The 22,968-nt window shown below is 39.2% G+C and overlaps 1 protein-coding gene across 3 annotated transcripts in view; it reads left to right on the forward strand.

The window, feature by feature from the left end:
- The first annotated feature begins 133 nt into the window (after positions 1–133).
- The window catches only part of LOC138032214 (spermatogenesis-associated protein 6-like), a 37,963-nt gene continuing 15,128 nt past the window's right edge, over positions 134–22,968 (forward strand). Inside the window, exons 1-9 of one of the 3 annotated variants that reach the window (XM_068879834.1) lie at positions 134–298; positions 1,097–1,234; positions 1,330–1,378; positions 1,491–1,538; positions 8,173–8,303; positions 10,033–10,110; positions 19,162–19,486; positions 20,151–20,449; positions 22,285–22,331. In XM_068879834.1, the coding sequence (XP_068735935.1) occupies positions 1,157–1,234; positions 1,330–1,378; positions 1,491–1,538; positions 8,173–8,303; positions 10,033–10,110; positions 19,162–19,486; positions 20,151–20,449; positions 22,285–22,331 (1,055 nt within the window). In that variant the 5' untranslated portion in view covers positions 134–298; positions 1,097–1,156. Of the gene's footprint in view, positions 299–785; positions 952–1,096; positions 1,235–1,329; positions 1,379–1,490; positions 1,539–8,172; positions 8,304–10,032; positions 10,111–19,161; positions 19,487–20,150; positions 20,450–22,284; positions 22,332–22,968 lie in introns of those variants that run through there. The other 2 variants (XM_068879833.1, XM_068879835.1) reach the window with 2 other exon arrangements.

Raw genomic sequence — 22,968 nt, forward strand, 5'->3', positions numbered from 1 at the left:
CAAAACACCATAAACACGCAAAAGAGTTCCGGTCATGTTCTTCGTTTCTGACCTATAAAAGGTCAAAGTAGTTGAAAATTCTTGAAGTGAGGGGAAGTCTTTATTTTATGTACATGTGGGTAGTCGTAGTAGCTAATCAGTCAGATCAGACCACAACACCGGGAACTCAGTGACCTGCTCTTTTCGATCAGTGTGTGAGATCTTTTACACCCCACAGAGTTTTTTGAGCGAGGGCAGGACTTTCTCGAGCTCACGACCTCCCACATGGCAGCCCGATTCTCAACCAACTGAGCAACTGGTGCGCGGTATGGGTTTTAATATACCGAGTCACAGCTTCTCTAGAACAGGAAACTCTGATATGCGGTTACCTTATTTTATGTTTAATATGTATGAATTTATACTTATTTGGCACGTTCACGTTTAAATGAGTCTTGTACTCATCCTTGTAATGTGGATAAATGAAATACCATACCATATCAACACCCTAAACTGAATAAATCTTTCAGATCAATATTTAAAGGAAGTCCTGTCTACTCAAATTAGTTTTCTTTTCACGTACAAGCGCAAGTTAAACAATTGTTACTTGTAATCCTCACTTTTGGTTTTCTTTTTCCGTTATTATGGTACAGAATTATTTAGGTACAAATCATTGTTGTTCATTTACAAAATTCTCCCGGAGAGATTCACAACTTTGCTGCTGTGACGTCACAAACGGTGTGCTTTAACTTTAATTGTCCGGTTCCTTCGCTGTGATTGGCTAAGGACTGTTTACGAACTATCGCGTCTTTATCGGAGCGGCATATCATGCGTGATTGGATCAGCCGGAATAGATCTTGTCATTACACCAGGGCTGCAGATTTCTTCAGTTCATAGGAGTTTTCGATTTCGTTTAATGAAAAGGACATGCCCCGCAAAGCTATGAAAGTCGTAGTAGAGTTGGATATTCACACGGTAAGATCGCTGAGCGATTGTTTAAGCGTAAATTCGGCGAGATCTTAGTCGTTGCTAACGACGCCACATATAATTATAAGCTGGCCTGCATACTGTTGGCGACCATAGTTTTCCTTTAGCTTTTGTGCTGTTGTTTCGTGTTTAGGTAACATGTCCTGGAACGCATCTTCGGGACTATGGATATCTTTATCTCAAAGTAAACTGCATGGGTTTGGAAGTGAACACGAAGTCGGTATCACCCACATTTCCGTTGTTCTTCCATGAACGTTTGCGCTTCGAACGGGTACGTATACGTTAAGTTGGAATGTTCCTTTGCAAGCGGTTGCTTGTAATAGTCATTGAACGTTTGAAGGGACACTCTTGGTTGTTATATTTAAGGTCTTCAAGAGCTGTCAAGATCCCGCTTATGTGACTGTTCATCTCAAAGGTGAGCACATCGGATCTGAGGTTATTTGCATTGATCAGATAACTCCGCCATATTTGATCGTTGGTTGCAAGTTCAAAGCGAATCACTGACAGCGCTGTTTATTTCATCACAGGTGAAGATGTATTGATGGAGCTTCGACAACACGATGATTATATCTCCGGTAAGGACATAATACTTCAAGACTTTTTTTAATAGTCCGACTCTTAATTTTGATGTGCTAACGTATTTACACTGTGAGTGGTGAGAATTGTCCTAGCATTTCCACTCAGCTGAGCTCAATTGACCGTGAACAGTTACTTCTTTTCAGAAAAGATAGAATACATTGTTTACATTAATACTGTTGAACCGGCAGTGTTCAAAATCGTTTCAAAACAAGTACAAAACAAGTATAAATCCTCGAGACATGTGGTCAATTTCACATGATTGTAAATAGCTCGATCCACTGGAATTCATGACGGCTCGAATTGACTATTTAATGAATTGAACAATTATAGTTTCTGTTCTCGCTTGTGGTGTCTCGTCCAGAATTCTTTATCCTAGTTTACACCTGTTTAACCAAAACATTACACTTAAAATTGGTTTTAAAATGAGTTTTTCCCACGATGATGGAAATTTCCAATATTAATAGCACATTAAAATTCAGTCCCAAACAAAAGGCATCATCTCGAGGCTCTGGGGAATAAATGTAAGGATTTGCATGAGTTTATTCCCCAGAGCCTCGAGATGATGCCTTTTGTTTAGGACTGAATTCTACTAAATCGAAAGTGGGCTATTGAAGCAATTGTCTTGTTTACAAGCGTGTTTATCACACGCTTTGATCGTGGGAAAATTTTGACGTACCATATTAGCGAGTAAAGTGGTGAGCTTCACGTATATTGATACTCGGTGACAACAGTATTTTAGCATTAAATTTTGAAGCCTTAACCCTGTTTGGTTGTGTACATACAGTAACTTTACTGAAATAAACACAACTGCATACGTGCCAACTCTCCCGGGTTATCCGGGAGTCTCCCGGATACGGAACAAATCTCCCGGTCTCCCATACAGGTCATTAAATCTCCCGGATAAAAACGACTCTGAACCTTTCACAGACGTTTCTCCATTCTAGACTCAAATTGCATCCCCACAGTTAACAAAAAAGCGATTTTTTCTAACTCGTTTCATTGTTTCTTAATGCATTTCTTCATCTCTGAGTTTCAAAAACACGTTAATAGAACTAAACAAAATGGCTTCCTTTAGCTATCATAGCCATATAACCAATTGTTTGATTGGATCTCCGATTAACCAATAAAAATTATTGACAAAAGTACCCTCTTTTCCAGCAAATTCACAATGGCGGCAGAATATTCTTGTATTCTGAAGGAGCTTTTGGGGGATGGGTGGGTGCATTTTTGGGGGGAGAGGAGGGGAGGGGAGTGGAGTGGAGTGGGTAGGTTGATCGAGGGGGAGGGGTGGGGAGACCGGAAGGAAAAATCTCCAGATTTTAGATCTCCATAGGTTGGAATCTCTGCAACTGCTTTAATAAGAAACTCAAATGAAGGGTCGAAGATGGTTGTCTGTTTACCAAGTGTGGTGAGGGTGAATTCAGTACCATTAGAAACCCATAAGGGTTGAAACATGTAACGGCCCCTTGTGTGCTTAGAAACAAGCTTCTGAATATTCAATTTGCTAAGTACCATATTTGGAACAACAAGAGCAAGAGGTTTCTGAATATGGTACTTAGCACTGAAACATTCAACCAATCAGTTCACACTGAATATTCGGAAGCTGTGAACGCGCGTTACACGTTTCAACCCTTATGGGTTTCTGGTACCATCTATTAGTAACACAAATCCAGCTGGTCATCAGCAAGATGAGTTTGGAGCTACCACCTGCAAATCCAATTCCTTCAAACTTTCGCCTCCCAAGAGGACAAGTAATAGGAATGAGATTTTACTCCAACATCAAACAATTTCACTTGTAACTTAGGAACCTGTTGGTGGTGAAACGGTTAACAACCTATACTCAAAAATGATGGGGCAGGGATATTTTGCAAAACGCCGAATGCCAAGTGGTTATGTAGCTTTCATTTAAGCCCTGTTTACACCAGAAAGTTTTCCTTGACTATAGACCATTTTCCAGGGGGTTGGGGGTCCCATATAAAAAGGATGGGGGTGCTCGTCAGTAATTTTGAAAAGTCAACCCCTAAGAGGTACCAAGATCGTGTCTTGTGGGCGTGGCATGAAATTTTTTCACGCCTTAGAAGTACCAAATTATGGATTTTAATTAGACAAAATTAAAAAATAGTTAATTATCAAATGTGCCCTGTCATAATTTTTTGGCTCAGTACCCTAAAAAGTACTGCCTAAAGCTCCCATTGTGGACCTTTTAAGGCTGACAACCCCAAGAGGTAACCGCTTTTTTAACCCCTAAAAGGTACGAGGAGCACCCCCATCCTTTTTATGTGGGAGTCCCTCCCCCTCGGCAACAATTTTACAGTTCTGTGCTTGGTTACCAGACAAACTCGTTAGCATTACAACAACATGATTTACATAACAAAAGCAGTGAGGTTTGTATCAATAAGCAACGTCAACTCCAGCCTCACTCAACGGCCTGGTAACTGAGCACAGAACTGTAAAATGGTCTATTACTATTGCTGGTGTACAGCTGATGGCCAAGTTTTCCTTGACAAGTTTTAAGCCTGTGCTTGCTACATGTATACTTATAATGGTTATTCAATGAGAAAAATGTTCCAGTCCCAGTAGCTCTTTGAAGTTCGATCACTCCAGCTGGCTTTTGTTTTATCTTTTATCTTGTTTTGTTGTATCTTTTGACAGCAATGAGCATGATACTGGGAACTTATGTCATTATTCTTTCTTGCCACATTTTCCTTGTCATCCATTTACATGAAAAAATTCCATCCGTGACAATTTTTCCCTATTTTCCTTGTCAAGGAAAACTTCCTCATGTAAATAGGGCTTTATGGTCGTGCATGTCTGCAATAATGAGGCCTGAGCACCGATTTCTAAAATGATTAGCTTTTAGTTGTACATGTAGTGTATGTACAATGGTAACCCATCAAATAGCGATTTTATAATAATCTACATTTGGTATTCAGCGTTTGGCTGCAGAAAACAAAGCCTAGAGTTAGGAGTAGGATATGTTATTCTGCCGAGTAAACCATAGTTTTGTTCAAGGGTTAATGATTGGATGCGCAGGTTACTTTTCCAGCCTCTTGCCTTTCTTTTTCAGTCCAGTCAATGTGAAATGTCGTTTGATTCTACTTGGTAAGGTAGTGAAAATCAATTAAAGCACCTTTTTCCTTGATTTCTTGCCCCAAGAATACAATTGAATTCAGAGAGGATTTGCATAGTTTATGGTCTGGTGAAATAAATAATTAATGTGATTACAAAGGTCATTGTTTATAGTGGTAGAAAATGATTGTATGATATCTTAACTATTAAAAATAAATTAATCTATTTCAAATGCACCCCATGGTTGATGGAATTATCCACTATTTGATAGACCATATTGGGAGTCTTTAATTAAAGTATGTGGCAAAATCTCTGCAGATGAGAAGACACTGATATCCACTTTGGGTGGACTTTCTATTGTTATTGTGATATTGTTAACTTAGATAAGTTGAGTTGCAGTATATTAAAATAAAATAAAATATTACCGGTATAAGTGCTATTGGGTTCCAAAAATGTCACTCTGATACAAATCTGCAAACTACATGTATGTATTGTCCAATCAAAAATTGACCAGTATGTCTTCAGAGTGCTGGATTAAGGGAAAAAAACGTGCAATCTCCTGGACAAAAATTGTTGAGACTTGAGATACTCAAGTTTAAAGTCCTTTTGGACAATAATAATTACAACAAAGGCCCAAAATTTTACAGTGCCTGGCCCTCGCCCTTCCCCACCCAAGACAAAGTTGTTTATGAAGACACAAAAATAAGCAAGGTACAACATTGTTTAGGGACGCGTGGTGGCCTCATGGTTAGAGTGCTCGACTCCGGATTGAGTGGTCCGGATTCGGGTCCTGGCTGGCATGGGGACATGGTGTTGTGTTCTTGGGCAAGACACTTTACTCTCACGGTTCCTCTCTCCACCCAGGTGTATAAATGGGTAATGGCAAAATGCTGGGGGTAACCCTATGATGGACTAGCATCCCGTTCAGGGGGGAGTAGAAATACTCCTAGTCACTTCATGCTATGGAAACTGGAGATAAGCGCCAGCCTGATGGGCCTTCTGGCTTGTAAGCAGAGATTACAACATTGTTTAGGGGGAGAGGGGGATCTGCAACATCAAATTAATAAATTTGTAATTATAATTGTATGAACTCAGATTGTTCTTAAAAAATGTATGTAATATTATTGTTACTTTTGGAAATATATGTAGAGAAGCATAATAAATCAAGTTAACATTAATGAATTTTTTAATAAATTATGTTTATCTCTGCTGCTAGTATTTTATTCTTACTGGTTTACATAAGGAGGAAGAAGTAATGTGTCTCAAAAACTTTGTCCGGGCTTGTGGCTTTATTCAGTGACTGAAATAATGCATTGCAAAAGTCTAAATACAATATATTTTTGTACATGAATGCAGATCATTTAGTATACAAACAAATTAATCTCCTAAGCTTTTATTGTGTTACAGCAGTACTTTAGAAAAAATATTACTCTAAGGGAGCTTATAAAGTAACACAAAAAAGCTTAGGAAATTACTCAGAATGTATTGCACTAATGTTGACATTAAGTTGGTTTTTTCTACTTTTAAAGTGTTGTGAACGTTTTTGTGCCACAGGGTCTCCCCTCGCACGTAGTGTATAAATTTACTTGTGCTGGATGTAATGCCAGTTATATTGACAAAACCGCTCGTCATACATGGATCTCTAGTCGCGTACGTAAGCACCTTGTTTCTGACAAGGCCTCTCATGTGTACAACCATCTCGCATCATCAAACCCTTGTCTAGACTCTTGCTCCAGTGAATCTTTCAAAATATTAGACTCAGCCAACTCATGTTTTAAAATTACAGCTGTAAAATAAAAGAAGCTTTGCATATCAAATGGCACAAACCTACTCTTAACCAACAGCTACAACACGTTGGCCTATCCCTTTCAGTTTAGTCTTGTTGGTTATTCAGTTTTAAGTTACAACAAACTTTTTCTTCAGTTTTTCTTTTTTAACAGCTTTGTCACAACAATAAGTATCTAAGTATTTAACCCTAACCCTACATGTAATTTCCCAAGAATCAGCCTTACGTTTTGGAACTGCAGACATTCTGCAGGTGCAGGGGTGCAGGGATGCAGGTATGGCGCAGTGGTGAGAGCACTCGCCTCCCACCAATGTGGCCTGGGTTCGATTCCCAGACTCGGCGTCATATGTGGGTTGAGTTTGTGGGTTCGCTACTCTGCACCAAGAGGTTTTCTCCGGGTACTCCAGTTTCCCCTCTCCTCAAAAACCGACATTTGACTTGATTTACTTTCATTGTTCATTTCAGTTTACAGTGTCCCCAATTAGCGCTCCAGTGCTAGAATGACTAAACACTTAAATAAAGTTCCTTTCCTTTCCTTTCCTTTCCTTTCTCCAAATGTTGCTCTCTTTTCTAAGTGGCTTGATGGCGGGCACAAAAAAGGAGTAAGAGTAGAGAATAAAGAATGAGTAAAATAAGATTTTAACAAACAGTATAGTGATATTGATGATTGTAAAAATAATTAATGATAATAAATAATAATACTAATAATAAAATAATACATGTTATTGAAATTGAATCCATTGGAGTGGACTGCAGGCAGTCCCTCTTTTGCCGCTTGGCTGGTCGAGCAAGAGGAGAAGACAGGCACAAGAAAAATGACTGTGTGAAACCTCCTCAAATCCAGATTTCATGCAGCCATTTTTTCTTGTGCCTGTCTTCTCCTTGTGCACTACACACTATAAAGAGGCAAAAGAGGAATTGCCCGTAGTCTACCGTAAATGGAGGGCCATGGGTTCAAATCCCATCTGGAACTTGGATTTTTTCTGAGTTTCCATTGGATGCAATTTCAATAACCTGATATGTATTCTCACATCTGCCCACTTGAATAATAATAATAATAATAATAATAACAACAACAACAACAGTTATTACCATTATAATATGGGCAAAGTCAACATTTAAGGCAAAAACAGTGATGGTTTATTTTTCTCATTTTTCATGAATGATAATGTATGACCTTTGATGGTGTATTTCCCAATCTGCTTGAATACTAAAATGTGGCAGTATCATGCTTGAATACTAAAATGTTGCAGTATCATGATCTTGGGAGAGAGGGAGGGAATCTATGGAAAACCAAGACAAAGGTGTGCCATTTGTGGGCAGAGCACCAGGTATAGGTTCAAACAGGTTACAAGATTTGGTAGAACAAATTGGGATATCCAACTGGATGAAAATCTGTTCTTCTTGGATCAGGCCACAACGTGAGAAATGTGTTGTAGGTCTGAAGTTTGGAATGAGAACAAAAAGTTCAGGAAACCCTGGGCTGTAGATTGTGGCCCAATGTCTTACAATACTTCCTGTCTAGACACTTACAGCCTGTAGATAGTGAACAAGTGAAATCGTGTTAATCATGAAAGTGATGATGATGATGATGATGATGTTGAGTGTGAAGTGTCAAGGTTACGTAGAGAAGCACAATGCTCTTCTCATTTGAGAAACTTGAAGGCAATGGTTGGTTTTTTGATGAAAGGGGAGAACCAGAATACTCTGAGAATAAGAGAACACACTGCTGAACCCACCCTATGATTTATCATGGAAACTCTGTTTTTTCACAGATGGGTATGTCATTGGTCATTATGCTAACAATGCAAGGGATTTCCTGTATCCAGCAGTTCCTCCCTATCCAGGCTCTGGCCGTGAAGTGACGCTCTTCAAAACGTCTCTTTTTAACCCTATCAGAATAACAGTAAGTGTAAACCCAAACTTGTTCCTTATTCATGGTTTTGAAGGTCATTTGATTTCCATTTCAATTTGACGTAAATGTTTTGTTCACTTACCACCTTAAATGTTAAAACCAGCTTGTCCAAGGCCCATAATTCAGTAATTGTGAAGAAGAGCTCCCCAAAAAACCTGTCGGTCGACTGTCGGTCGACTGTCAGCCAACAGACTACAGACAGGTTACCATCAGGGAACCAACAGGCTACCGACAGCTAACCGACAGCAAACCGACATGACCCAGAAACGATAATATTCTCGATACTTACTGATGGATGGTAAAAGAAAGCTTATGAAATACGTAGTGGATATATCATTCGCAAACAATCAATACATTAAGGTTTTAAGGTGATTTAATCCGAACCTCAGAAATCCAAGAACAAAGCTAATATCAATCCTGCTTGAGAGAAAGGCTTTCCTATAGACCAATTGTCCTTTACGAACAGTGTTCAGGAATATTAAGTTGCTTAATTATCACCTCAACAAACCTTTTCACTTTGTCCCAATGATATTGTTGTTTTTCAAATTTCTTTTTAAAAATTCACGTTTTTATTCACTTTGAAAGAGGGGAAAAGTGGCCATACGTGTAGTTTGATTAATGACTGAGTAATGAAGGTGAATGGGTTGATACTGGGTCAATGTCACAAATTACATAGTCTACATGTGTGACATCAACCCATTATTAAACCCAGTCCTCTTCCTTGCACAGTTGTGGATCAAATGACAACCATTTTTCACTTTTAAGAGCTAATTCTAATTTGACAGGGGAGAGTTTATCAAACCAAAGAATTAGTGTTAGATTGTGGAGCAAAAAGGTTTTTTTGAGGTGATAGACCCTTTGATAATGATTTGCCTTACTCATAAAAGGGAAGAACATGCGCTTTTCTTAAGGTTGCTGCACACTAGCCAATTTTTTGTCAGGCAACGAAAACTCTTGACTTGTCAGCTAGTGTGCGGTGAATTCAGACAAGTCTGTTGTGAGAAGATCAGGGCTTGTTGGACAATATCTGACAGTGATAGATCTCAAAATATCTTGTTGGCCATGTCGGCTAGCATGCAGTGGACCAAGACAATTGCCGGGGCTCGCACATGCCACAACCAATTAGGAAGCGTTATGAGAGTCACGTCAGCAACCGCTTTTCCCAACATGGTGCCATGATCTTGCTTTGGATGAGTCAGTGCCAAGCATCCACATGATAATGCAACAAAAAATCTGCCAGTGTGCAGCAAGCTGATGGCCTGACAAATTTTAACTGGATTTGACCCCAATAAAAATTTGCAGTTCTACAACAAAAAATTGGCTAGTGTGTGGCTGTCTTTAATTAGTTCTCATACTCTATGACTGAAAGTGCTTATAAAGGAGTACAACCTTCCCTTTACGTGTTCAGATGCTACACCACTTAGCTTTCAGAGAGTTCTAAAGTTCAGTTATTGACTGAAGTGGAAAATACCATAATGCTCTTTGTTTGTCTACCCAAATTTTGAACAAGCATTGTTTCCTGTGTCTTCTCTTGGGACTTACAATGCTTAATGGTCCCAAGAGAAAACAAAAGCAATGCTTGTTCAAAATTTGGGTAAACAAACAAAGAGCATTATGGTATTCTGCTTCGGCCAATGAAACTAGGTTTTAACACATGCTACATGTACCTTAGCTTGCTTTCATTAATTTTGAATGAACAAACTAATGTTCTCTTTGTCAGGGGCAACCATTACGGTTAGAATTTTCCACCAAGACAACAATAAAGGAAGTACCAGATCCTGCTGACTATGCATCTTCAGTAAGTGATGTACATGTATTGTCAATAAATATAAATAATGTATGTGAACTGTTAAACATTGAACACCCTGAAATTTTTCAAAAAATGATTGCAATGACATCAATCATCGTAAGGTTCAGAACACCTAAGGAAACAAAACAACCACAAATCAATCAGCCATACTGTTTGCAGTTTATAATGAGCTTCCTCATTCCTGATCACCATTCCCAACACATTGTTGCATTAAAAAACATTAAGAATATTCACGGCTCTCATAATTTGACATTTAAAAACCGTGCAACTTACATGTATTAGATTGCTGGTCAACAGGGTGCTGTATTCTGGCAGTATTCAGCTGAATCTTCCACTTATGTCTAGAAATGCAAGTAGTAAGATGCATGCCCAATTTTGATACCCAACACGAAGTTTCCCTTTAAGTTTAAGCCTCTGCTACCTATAGTATTTTCAATAATACATGTAAGGTAATATAAGGCCGGGTAAAGACTAGAGCGATATGTTTGGGTTAGAGTACACTGTACAGGTAATTATGCAGCTCTTTATCCTTACTTGAAGAGCAGCATTTGGAGGACACTCTGTGACATTGTCTTTATTACATGGCTACAATACTACGCACGCTCTGATTGGCTGCTGAGCGGGCAAAGATTTTCTTATAATGACCAGGCGTTGTGAAAAATTTGCTCGGGTTGACGGCTTTTTGAGTTGCGAGTAAAAGCTACGAGCGTGTGGGCGAAAAAAAAACAAAAAATATGGACAAAGTACAACTACATTTTCAATAACTGAAAGAAATACTAGCATACCAATACTACCGTAGTAGTATCAGCGACAAAGAGAGCCACAGCGAGAGCGAGTTTTATTATCCAAAGGATGAAGAACAGGCCAAAACTGAGCGCTAAAAAGGCCATATAATAAATAACTTATTAACCTTGTCCGTTCGGTCATTACAGGGAAATCGCAGACCTCAGCCTTGACGTGTTGACCTCACTATCACTCGGTCAAATTATACATCAAGGCCTCGGTCTGAGATTTCCCTGTTATGACCTCACTCTCGATTAATAAGTGGTATGTATTTCGACACACAAGTAATGTTGAAGTTTATGAAGTTGGGGAAAAGTAAAGTAAAAAGTAAAAAGTAAAGTGGTGCATTTATATAGCGCCCTTATCACTAACGTCTCAAGGGCGCTTTACAATGATCAATTTACCCCCAGCGGACTGGAAGCATATACAGGCGCAAATTGCAGCCGCTTCTAAGCAGTCCATGCATGCTGGTACTCATTTCACCGACCTCGGAAGGATGGAAAGCTGAGTGAACTTTAGCGGGAAAGAAGGTCGCCAAATATTCCAGTCTCGGCAGAACCGGGAATGGAACCCGGGACCTTAGGGTTGGAAGGCAGAGATCTTACCACTGCGCCAACCCCTCCGCGAGGGGATACACTTCGTGACACTAGTATTGAAATCCCCATGCATCTAGTTACTTGCATTTGCATTTTTGGCCATACCATCTTCAGTTCCCACGGCCTGCTCCCGTCTCACCTTGTAGCTCAGTCAGTAGAGTAGCGGTGATCTAACCCGAAGGTCGTGGGTTCATTGCCCACCCTGGTCAGAGTTTTTCTGTGTCCTTGTGTGGGCCCATTTCCATTAGTAGGGCTAACGCTCACATGTTTCATATGGGGCACAAAACTAGCACTTCACATTACACTCTAATCAGTTGTCTGTTGAGCTATTTTTATCCTCAATTGAGGAGGAGCATTTAGGGGACGCTTTGTGACGTTCTCTGTATTTCGAGACATGAGTGATGTTGAAGTTGGTGAAAAGAGCAAGGGACACTTCATGACGCTTATTGATATCTGTGTGCATCAAATGACTTGCATTTTGGGACATGTATATCTGGAATCTTCCTGTCATACATCTCACTAACAGTATATTATCACTTGTATTGCCTCTTTAAGGGGCAGCGTCACTAATATAACTGGCAATCAAATTAAGAGTAAATAGTTATGCACTGACGGAAGGTTGAATAAAACAGCAAATACAAAAGGAGGCAGGGATTGGAAAACTAAGATTGCAATTGGCGTTTTTGAAAACTATTCAGCCCCAGGGGGTGGGGCGGGGGGGATACTTCCTTTTCATGGTCTAATGGGGATGTGCCAATGGCTGGGGTCACATTTTCAGGACTCATGGATTGACTATAATGGGGTTGCAGTTTCAATAGAGTTTCAGACAGAGCTACTAGAATGGAGTTGCAAATTGTCGGGATTTTGGGGATAAGAAAATTCTGGCTAGTGGGATTTAAAAATGGGAAGATTTGCGGTTTGAAAAAGTTGTTACAGAAAGTAATGTAGTGCTGTTGATTTAATATTTTTCTAATCGCATTACATTCCGTTTTGAAATTATAATCAAAAGGCTTTACGTAAGGTCTATGCATAAACAGAAAGTGACTAAGTTAGGGTCGCTAAAATTACATTTACCCAAAAGTGACTGAGATGGGGTCTATAATTGGCTTATAAAGTAGACTATAAAGGGGTTGGGGTTCTGAGAAGCCAGGGGCACCTACCCAGTAAAAATTGACTCAAGTACCCCCCCCCCCCCCAAGTATTCAGCATAACAGTTTTAACTGAAATTATGTTTGCTCAACAGACAGTCTTTTGGCGCTATCAAGGTGGCAAACCAGGCTTACAAATGTTTTCTGAAGAAAAAGATCACGATTTTGAAATGTGTGAAATTAAAGCAACAGGATGTCTCTTCTGAAGTGGTAGTCAGTGCAATTGATGTAAAATGTAATGGGGAAAATTACATTTTACATCAAATTGCAGTGACTAACACTTCAGAATTAAGAGACATCCTGTTGCTTTAATTTCACAGATTTGAAAATCTTGATCTTTTTCTTGGAAAACTGTAGTAAGCCACCTTAAGCCTTCAGGTATCGGTTAAGATAATCGCTAGGTTAACATTTAGTTGCGCAACGAGGAGCGGTGAGTAATTGGTAAAACTACGCAAAATAAACTGCGCTGCCGTGACACAGCCCCTGTAATAAGCACTTTTTTTTCTTGGTTTAAACTTTTTAAAGTTACCTTTTAGATTGTTTTCACAAGGTAGCCATATCGGTGTACCTAAACAATCCCTGGGGACTTCCTCTTTTGTGCAAATATTTACTGGTTATTGAATGGTTTTCTGTGGAACGGTGAATATTTCAAGAGAAATTTGTGTTACTAAGGCTCTTTGTATGCAAGGTAACAAAATTCAAGTGAAATATTCACCCATATTCTATAGAAAACCATTTAATAACCATATTTTCCTATAAATATTACACAATCAGCGAAAAATTACGCTTCCAAGGAGATCTTGACACCAACAATTTAGGAAACAAGACGCCTGCAAGGGCGTATCCGTGGAATGCGCAAACAGTTAACACAAATTGTCCAGTTACAGTGAACTTCAAGTACAGGTAGACTTCGGAAAATGGCGAAATATTACTAGAAAGATACATCTGTAATATAACTTAAAGTTTTTTGTTGTAAAAACTCATTACTAATGTTACTAAATTTGCAAATGCAAACAACGAAGCCCTATTAGCAGGTTATCAGGATACGGGATCTTTTATTTATATATTTTTTGGAAGGAGACCAATGTTACTAAAGTTTTTTTTCCCTTTCCAGCGGGGTTATCTGGATGGGGGACGTTAAAATATGCGACTTTTGCTGTCAGGAACATACGCCCAAAAATTCTATTTTAACGCTCAAAAATGCGAACAAAGCAAGGTACAGATTTTGCTAGCCTGCTTTATGCAAAACAAATATTGACGAAAAAGTAAATAAATATTAATATGTAGTTTTTAAGGAGAGCAGAAGGAACTTTTAGGAAGTGTCGATCGAGAATAAAACAATTTGCCATCAGCGAAAAACATTTCGGGAGATTATTGTTACGTTCCATCAGAGTTCAATTTTTCTATCGTACTTTTGGTCATACAAGTAAAATCGCAAAATCGGAAGTGACATCGATTTTAGCGGCCGCCTGTGATCAAGTTATACCTTGCGTGTTTACTGACAACTCACGAAACAAAGGATACATCTGTGACAAAATGACGGCATAACACCTGGTTTTTGTTAGTGCGTTTTTTTTTCTTTCAAGTGTTATAAAGTTCGACAAGATGTATGTGCGAATTTAACATAAAGATCACAATCGTTGATGCTAGTCCAAGTGTCAGCTGAAGTTAAGCTCCTCCGAATGAGGTTAGTACTTGGATGGGGGACGGCTGCGAAGTCCCCGTGAAGGCGACAGCTAATTCGTCTTTTTTTAAACTTGATTTCATTTTTTATCTTGTTTGGCCGTTCAAAGCTATTTTCTTATTTTCTTTCTACGTCAAAACGGCGAACAAACTGGTTCCCAAGAAATATTGAAGTACGTATTCGTTCTATGCAAAATACTTCTAATGAAGTATTCGTTATATGCAAAATAATAATGTTCACAGTGGAACACACAAGTACGAAGCAAGATCTAGAAATAACGTAGAAAATTCTCCTTACCTTTAAAGCTTGCCTTTCTCAAAGAAAAAGCATCTATCCACTTTATCGAATAGTTTAATACTGAAACAATCATGGCGGGCGGAAAGATTCTATTATAAATCTTTGCTTTCACCAATCTGACGGAAGGGTGTCACGGTGGCCGAGTGGTCTAACGCGCTAGCAGAGGAAATTCGTGATGGCTTGGGATGTATAGGAGTTCTCCTCGGGACAGGGAAGTTTGGAAATACCGTAGGGAATACAAATCAGCCCACCCGATCGGAGATTAATTCAATATCCGTGGGGTATGCACATTTGTGACTACCAACAAAAAAAAAGACTCCAGCCCGGTTTTAAGACGTGGATGCCGAAATCCACGTAATAATATTTTATTGAAAAAATAAGGGTAAAATTTAAGGACACTCAAAAGGGTTTTTCGCTGCGTGTGCGTGTAACCTGCACACGCCATAATTAAGAAACACGCGTCAGCTGAATGAATCAAATTTCAATGAAAACTGAGTAGCACGCGCAACACACCCGAAGTGAAAATACGGCGTCAAATCGCGTGAACTGGAAATGAAACCTGCGATTTTTCTCGGCGACCTATCTTGATTTTTTGCGTGCACGTATCATTCACGATGGCACTTCAAAAAAAAAGGTTTCAGGGAAAGTTATCTAGTACAATTTTCTGTAAACTATAAAACACCCTTTTTCGATGTATAGGTTTGTCATACTCTCTAAGAAGTTAAAGAATTTAGGGAGATTTCCAACAAAGAAATAAAAACGGTAGGACACCTACTAGGTTTTTCAGATAATTTCCAAAAACTGAAATTTAGAGGACCTTTTTGTGGACCTGCGTGTTGCCATGGTAACCGACATGACGTCATAAGTGCCCTTAAAGTATTACCCAACAATATGGTTAGAATGATATTTACAGTTTGCCTACACTATGAAATATCCTTCTTAGTTATCTTTCATCGTTTCACAAACACTATAGCAATGAAAAAGCCTCTCGAGCCTCCTTAAGTAGCAAATAAGTAAAACAAACCAAATGTTGGAAGAATAAAACAATAACCGTTTTCAAAATATTAGGGCAATGAATGAAACAGCATGACTATTTCGGGGGGTGGGTGGTAGGGGGTGAAGGGTACTATAGCTGAAACAACCCAAACCTTTGCAAAAATGCTAACCTTAGGCCTAAACACTATGCTTTAGATAATGTTTAGGCCTAACTTTAGCATTTTTGTAAAGGTTTGGGTTGTTTCAGCTATGGTACTTTTTATCCCCTACCCTCTAACCCCCCCCCCCCCACCCCCCGGAATAGTCATGCCGTGAATGAAATCAGAGAGAAGGAATTGTGTTTGAATTGGTTGAACTGGATGATGGATTCCTGGTAAAACCAGATCAAGAATCACCAGATCAATTAAAAAATAAAAAAAATAAATAAAATAATACTTAATTGACCGCTCCCCATAGGGGCTTTTCAGGGCCAATGAAATAATCAACGAAACAATAGAACACAACAATTACAACTGTTAAGAATCCCAACTGGCCGGAGGCAAACCAGTTGGCTATTTACAAGTGCAGCTGGGAAGTTGAACCAGGGACTACCAGGGAACAAATTCAGCGAGTGGTCAGAGCGGGTCTTGAACCCGGGATCTCCGGATCTCAAGGCAAGCGCCCTAACCACTCGGCCACACTGCCTCCTCAAATAAACCAAATAAAACTAAACCAAATAAATTAAACCCCTAAGTGGCTACACGATTAAATTTAAAAGAACGCCTGTCTGTCAACAGCGATGTTATCTTGTGTTATGCCATATCAATCACCGGAAATTCTCGCGGCTCGCGTCGTTTATTTTATCGGAAGTGATCAAAAGTCTGGGAAGAAACTTTCTGCCTGCTGTGCTTATCGGTGACAAAAAAGCAATTCTTCCTCGTTAGTCGTGAGGTACTTTGTTTAAAAAAATCACATAAGACCATAGTTACTAACTATGATAGGACTAAGAACTGATTCAATTCTCCAATGTGTGTTTTGAGATTTTCAACTTGTTGCTTTCGTGTAGACTCTTGGGGACTCACAACAAGAACTTGTTTCCTGCTCATTCCCCAGTAATTATGTATTCAAAATTAGCTGAATTCAAATTGGAGGGTCTGATAGGGAAGCCGTTTTGTGAAATACCGTAAAATCCCGGTTATAAGCCCTGGGCTTCTACAAGTTCGTAAGGGGTTGTGGGTGGGCTTATAAATCGAGGGGCATATATCCGGGATGGGAGGGGGGCTTACAAGCGGAATAAGAAAAACATTTCGAAATGAGCCACAGCAGAGTTGATGGAAATACGTTTTTAATTTACTAATTTTAAATTAAACTTTCAAGCCTCTCTATAAATCGAATACATTTCAATTTTAGAAGAAAAAAAACTTAACAACGTATACGTAACCGGAACGCAACAAACCGGAAGCTCAGAGTTCATCTGGTTCACGGCAGGGAGGCTTCCTGCACTTAATTCCCTCAGTTATTATTGTTCCGTAATCTTTCCTAATTTTGTGTTTGAAGTAGTACAGGGTTCTGCAAGATTCTTAATAAAACTATTAAGAAAACAAGGAAAACTGGAGGGGGAGCTTATAACCAGACACTTTTTTTGTTTCCAACTAGATGGACTTCTAACCACGGAGTTTTATAACCGGAATTTTACGGTATTGCTCTGTATTTATTGGAAATCCAAGAAATACCGCTTTGTAGTCACAGGAAATGCTTACAATACATGTAGCTCTGATTGCCTAATGTGTAATTTTTATAGGATAATTCCTTCTGTTTAAGTGATTCAAAACAATCACCCAGTGTACAGGTGTATCTGTCATCACGTTTTATTCTTTTACCGTGAGCGGAACAGAAAACCATTAACAATTACAGGTGTAGCTACTGTTTGATATTTATGAGGGAATGTAAAAACGAAACTACAATCTGCAACAAAAGTGTCGAGACACTTTCACAATAAATCTATTGCTAACTCAGCACCCCTCCCTGACCCCCCCCCCCCCCCCCCTTCCCAATCAATGCTAATTATGTCCCGAAACTGATGGCAATATGGCTTAGTGAATTTCTCAAGAGAGCAACAAATCATGGCAAAGCAGGTATTAAGTGAAAACGTATAAACCGAGGTGGTGGCCATATGGCTTGGAAGTGAATACTACTTCACGGGAGACAACCTGTCAATTCACTGGTTGGAATCCACGCTTAAAACAGAAGGATTTGAACTCAAATAATTGGAGAAGACCATGCAAGGACAAATTATCTTGCTTATTATTGGAGAATTCATTTTATTTGACTCCGACGCACAAAAACCTGTATTACTTAGCATAGTGACAGCGGAAGTGTACATCAAAACATAATAAAGGTGTGTTTGAATGTTCTTATCTGTCGTCACATATCTCGGACTGTATTTCACTTCAACGCGTTTTCAAGACAAAGCCAAACTAAGTGTATTAAACTTTTGGTGGCCGCTTGATAGAGGTGAAAACAAACGGAGAACTGTCATCGGGACAGCCAAAAGGTAGCCGCTTAATAGAGGTTTTATTTACACTATAATTCTACAATTATTTCGAGACTTTTTCTCAACTTAACGTTATCATGATTTGTTTTTCGTAATTGTCATATCTAATGCATGTTACATGCATGATGGCCACTTTTTCGCCCTTTTGAAAAATGAATGAAACATATTATTTTTAATCTGGACATTTCATCAGTGTGTATGAAATAAGCAGAACATTGCATGGCCACTTGGGGATACGAATTTTATCTTCTTGTACTGATAGCATCTCGCACTTGTTTGCTTCACTCGCTCATGGGAGATACTATCAGCACTCAAAGATAAAATTGGTAATCCTGCGCAGCCATGTAATATCCTTTTAATGTATTCAAGAGATCATAACATGTTTACCAGGCATTATATTTTGCCACCATTTCCATCAACACATCAAAGGACACTTTTGAGTTTCTGATGCTACAACATAGTGGTCAAAACTATTCATTAGAGACTATTGCAGTAATTTACACTGCTTTTTTTCAGATTTTCCTGTTGCATTCAATTATTTATTGTGACATACTTGTATGTACACATCACCAAGGTGCTGGGTAATGTTAGTTTCTTATAATTATTCTGGTTGCCGCGTCAGGATGGTAAAGAGGGAGAAGCGTGCAGATTGTTATGCGCTCATTGTGTTCTTGTGGAGCTTTTTTCACCAGAGACACAATAACATATAATTATACTGAGTGTTGAAGGTTGTCAAAGACCTTTTAAAAATTCTGTTAACAATCACTGCAGTTAAACTGCTGAACTGACTGCTTGCCAACTTGCTTTAATGTAACAGAGTGCTAATTTTGCACTGTGTCATACATTATTATTTATAACACTGATGTCCATTCTGCAAAATAAAGTTTGCATTTTTCAAATTTGAGTCAAAGAAAGCTTTTTTCTTTTATTTTCTACTTCTATAAAATTCCAGATATAAAATAAAGTATCACATAACAACTAAAGGCTAGCTATTAATTTCAGGACTCTGGTGTTGACGATGTCTTGACAAACAGTACCCCTAGTGTCAGTCGGAGGTCAATCTCTCCTTCCAGGTCTAAACACTTGCTACGTTCTCCCTCTCCATCTCGGCGCAACCTAACCAGTCTTCCTAGACCTGATGATACTGTTGTAAATCACAAGACGCCATTTCTTGTGCGTCACAAGGATACAAATTTGTTGGAAAATCGTGACTTTACCTCTTTTGTTCGTCCCAAGCCACGGCAATCAAGATCCAAGTCACCCACCAGGAGGCCACGGTCCACATCGCCATCCCGTCTTGGGATGTCCAGTGTTCAACCCTTACCAGGTTTGCAAAAGATACATGTCCTTGTTGAACAAAATTATGTGTCATTCACCCAGTAAAGAAAACAAAATATTGGTCCATTTCATTCATGCCCACCTTGCAGTGCATTCATAGAGAAATACAAAAGTCCATCAGAATCAGTTAAAACAGACCAATAGGAAAACAATGTTTCCTGTCTGGTCACTGCACGTAAGAAATGATGGGTGGGGTTAAAGACCTAAATGGTTGTCCACCTTGAAATTCCTTGTGTTATAGGCTTGCAAGGGACAGGGGTAGCATAATAGGGAGAGCCCTCTCCTCTTGTAACCTGGCCTTTCTACCTCTCTGTACTGTCTGTTTTTTTAATAAACAAATGGATTCCATGTTGTCATGCGCCTGTTCAGTAATAGGTCACAGATGAAGTCAAAATGTTCTAAGAACAAAAAAGTGGCACTGAGTGTCTCACTGATGTTCTGGCCACATTTTGATTGACATTGTCTGTGATCTTTTATTGAACACTCACGGCAATATGGGATCTATTTGTTTTACATAGTAAAGAATCAAAAGTTTTTCATATAACCAGTCAAAGTGCATGTATTATTGAGCCTATTATATAATCTGTTATATCTGCAAGCTGTGTGTACAAAACTGGCTTTTTACACCTAAAAGAAAATTTGTCATTTTGCAGCCTGGAAGTACTCTGAAGATTTTCCATCAAGCTTGTCAACTCGACGTAAAGCTCACACTCGATCAGCGACAGAACCAATGTCTCTTTCTCGATCATACAGATCATCAAGTCCAAGTCGTAATCTCAGCTATGCCCTAGATGACCTTGACATTTCGCAAGACTCTTATAAAACCTTCAGTGATCCAGTGCTTCGGTTCAAGAGTCGTTATTCACCCAATCTCCGGGCTGCTCTTGGGGCATCTGATCGTATTCAGAAGCGAGTTGAAAGAGTGATAGACAAGAAAAGCTCCAGAAAAATCGTGAGTATGAAACTTGTTTCATGACATAAAAATCTTTACGCACCTTACTTGAAGGAATAGCAAGCTTTAAAGCAGTTAGAGCATGGTTGTCCTGTGCGTAGTAATCTGGGCCCAGATTCAGTGAATCCTGAAATGCTGGGGAAAAAAAAGTGCACCTTATTTACACAGCACTAAAAAAGTTTCCACTGTCCTTTGCCTACAGTATAAAATTACAGGATTTGTAGTTCAATCCTTGTATTTACTTGCAGAATGACATTAATCTGGTTCTGAATGCCTTGTTGGAAAGCACTTCTGTATGAAACAACAAATTTGACAGCTTCCGTCTTGAAATTTCCGATGATCCAAAAGACATATTTTGATCTGCAGTTGTAACTACTCCAAGCAAGATGATCATGTTAGACTTGAACGTAGCTTGCATAGCAAGCATTTCCATCGGGGAACACACAATATTTTGGATGTTCTGGTCACGCAAGAAGTGGGGTGAGACAAACAAGAGGGAGTGGAGAGGGTTATTTGAAATAGCCTGCCATCTCCTCTCATTTTTGGCTTGCCCCATGTTTTGCATGGCCAAAACATAAAAAAATCCACAGAAACGTTTGCTAAAGTACGTAGGAATAAATCTACAAGGCCAACAACAACAAAAACAAAATGGAAAATGGCAAATTTTCATTTTTTCATTTTTTCCCCACATAATTCTGCAAACCAGCCAAGCTACTTTGAAATGCAATGGAAGGAAGGGCATTCACATTGTGTGCTAACGTTTTCTGTAGAACGCGAATTTCGCACATGTCCAATGCAATGTTGCATACACATCACAAGGTCTCTCCTTAAAGGGGCTAGGTCACGCAAGTTTAGGCAATTTCAGCACTGATCGAATGATCATAGAATTAACTAAAATATCAAAATAACTGCCCAAAACTATAGAAGAACTCTAACAAAACACAGGGAAGCCAAGAAGGGACATGGATGGACAAAACTGGAGAGGATTGAAGTGGATTGAATATGGGTAAATTTGAAAAACGTCGGCCCACCTTTTATCAAATTTATATCAATCTATATCAAAATGTCATTTACAAAACTGGAAAATCATTCTCAGTTGTTATGTGGCTGTGATTTTGCAAATGAAAGATTCTTGCTTTGCCAATTTGACGTTTAGAACTAATAATTAACAAAATGAAACAAAATTACCTAAATTAGCGTGACCTAGCCCCTTTAAGACAATAATGTGTATTGCGGTACTGTTTTTTTGTTAGGGTTCAGGTCAAAGTGCTACTATGAAATTATTTCAGGGGCGTATCCAGGATTTTTCTTAGCAGGGGGTGCACCCGTAAGGAATGGCATAGCTGACTGGCAGGTGTTCCCAGGAAGGGGGTGTGTGTGTGTGTGTGTGTGTGCACTCCCTGCACCCTCCCCCTCGATCCACCCCTGTATTTTTACCATTTTCAGGGCGTCAAGTGACACTCACAAAATAGGAAGTACAGGGTCAACACTAAAGGCCATCCCTCAAACTGACGTTGGACATTTCGTAACAATTACACGACGTAATATCCCATGCTTACCGCTGTAAAAAGAACGAAAACATACAGAATTGGAGCTTAAGTTCAACAAACAATAGCGTTTCTAAAAGGTAAAAAAATAGCAATACCTAAAGAAAGTATAGCCTGTGTTCATCGAGAAGGAGGCGGATGTACACAGGGTAAAGCAAATAAAGCGGTTGCTTATTGCAACCGAGAATACCCAACACCCAGCTTTGCTTTTTTCACCCCTACCTTTTGCTATCGTTGTCATTGGAGTTTAACAAGTGAAACTGAGATACTTGTTTCTGTTTTTGGCAGTCTGAAGACTCTGATAATGACAGTTTAGATTCCTTGGATATCCTTAGGTAAGTGCAGCTTAAAAGATTAGAATTTTCCATTCCCTCTGAGTCCCCCAAAAAAAGAAGACCGGACTTACCGTAATATTTTTTCCTTTCCGTAAATTAAGGGTATAAACTGCAGGTTGCAGGTCATTCTTTCACCACTGCTGAAACAACCCAAACCTTTACTGATGCTAACATTAGGCCTAAAAAATGATGTTTAAGCCTAAAGACCTGGCCAAACGCTCGCAACATTTCAACGCAACACCTTGGATCAAATTTGAAAATGGTCAATTTTTTGGTGCAACAATTTGGATGGGGCATAGACCTTTTTCATAATGGCGGCCCGATAAAATATTCTTTTGTTTTAATGCTGATAAGCCTTTCTAGCCTCGCTGCAATGCACAAAATTCAAAAGAACATGTTAACCAAAATGAGGCCAGTAGGTCCAATTAACATAAATACAATAGAATATCAAATCGGTCGCCATTTATGAAAGTGGTCTATGATGTTGCACTTGTGTGGACACATTCACGGAACATTGTTGCGCTAGGTCCACTTGTTTCGTGCGTGGGGCCTGGGGCACAACACATTGACATGTTGCGTTGAAAATGTTTAAATGTTGCGAGCATTTGGCCAGCCTGTTCAACACATGTCGCAACAT

This window comes from Montipora capricornis, chromosome 14, assembly GCF_036669925.1.
Source record: "Montipora capricornis isolate CH-2021 chromosome 14, ASM3666992v2, whole genome shotgun sequence".
In the NCBI taxonomy this organism is placed as follows: domain Eukaryota; kingdom Metazoa; phylum Cnidaria; class Anthozoa; order Scleractinia; family Acroporidae; genus Montipora; species Montipora capricornis.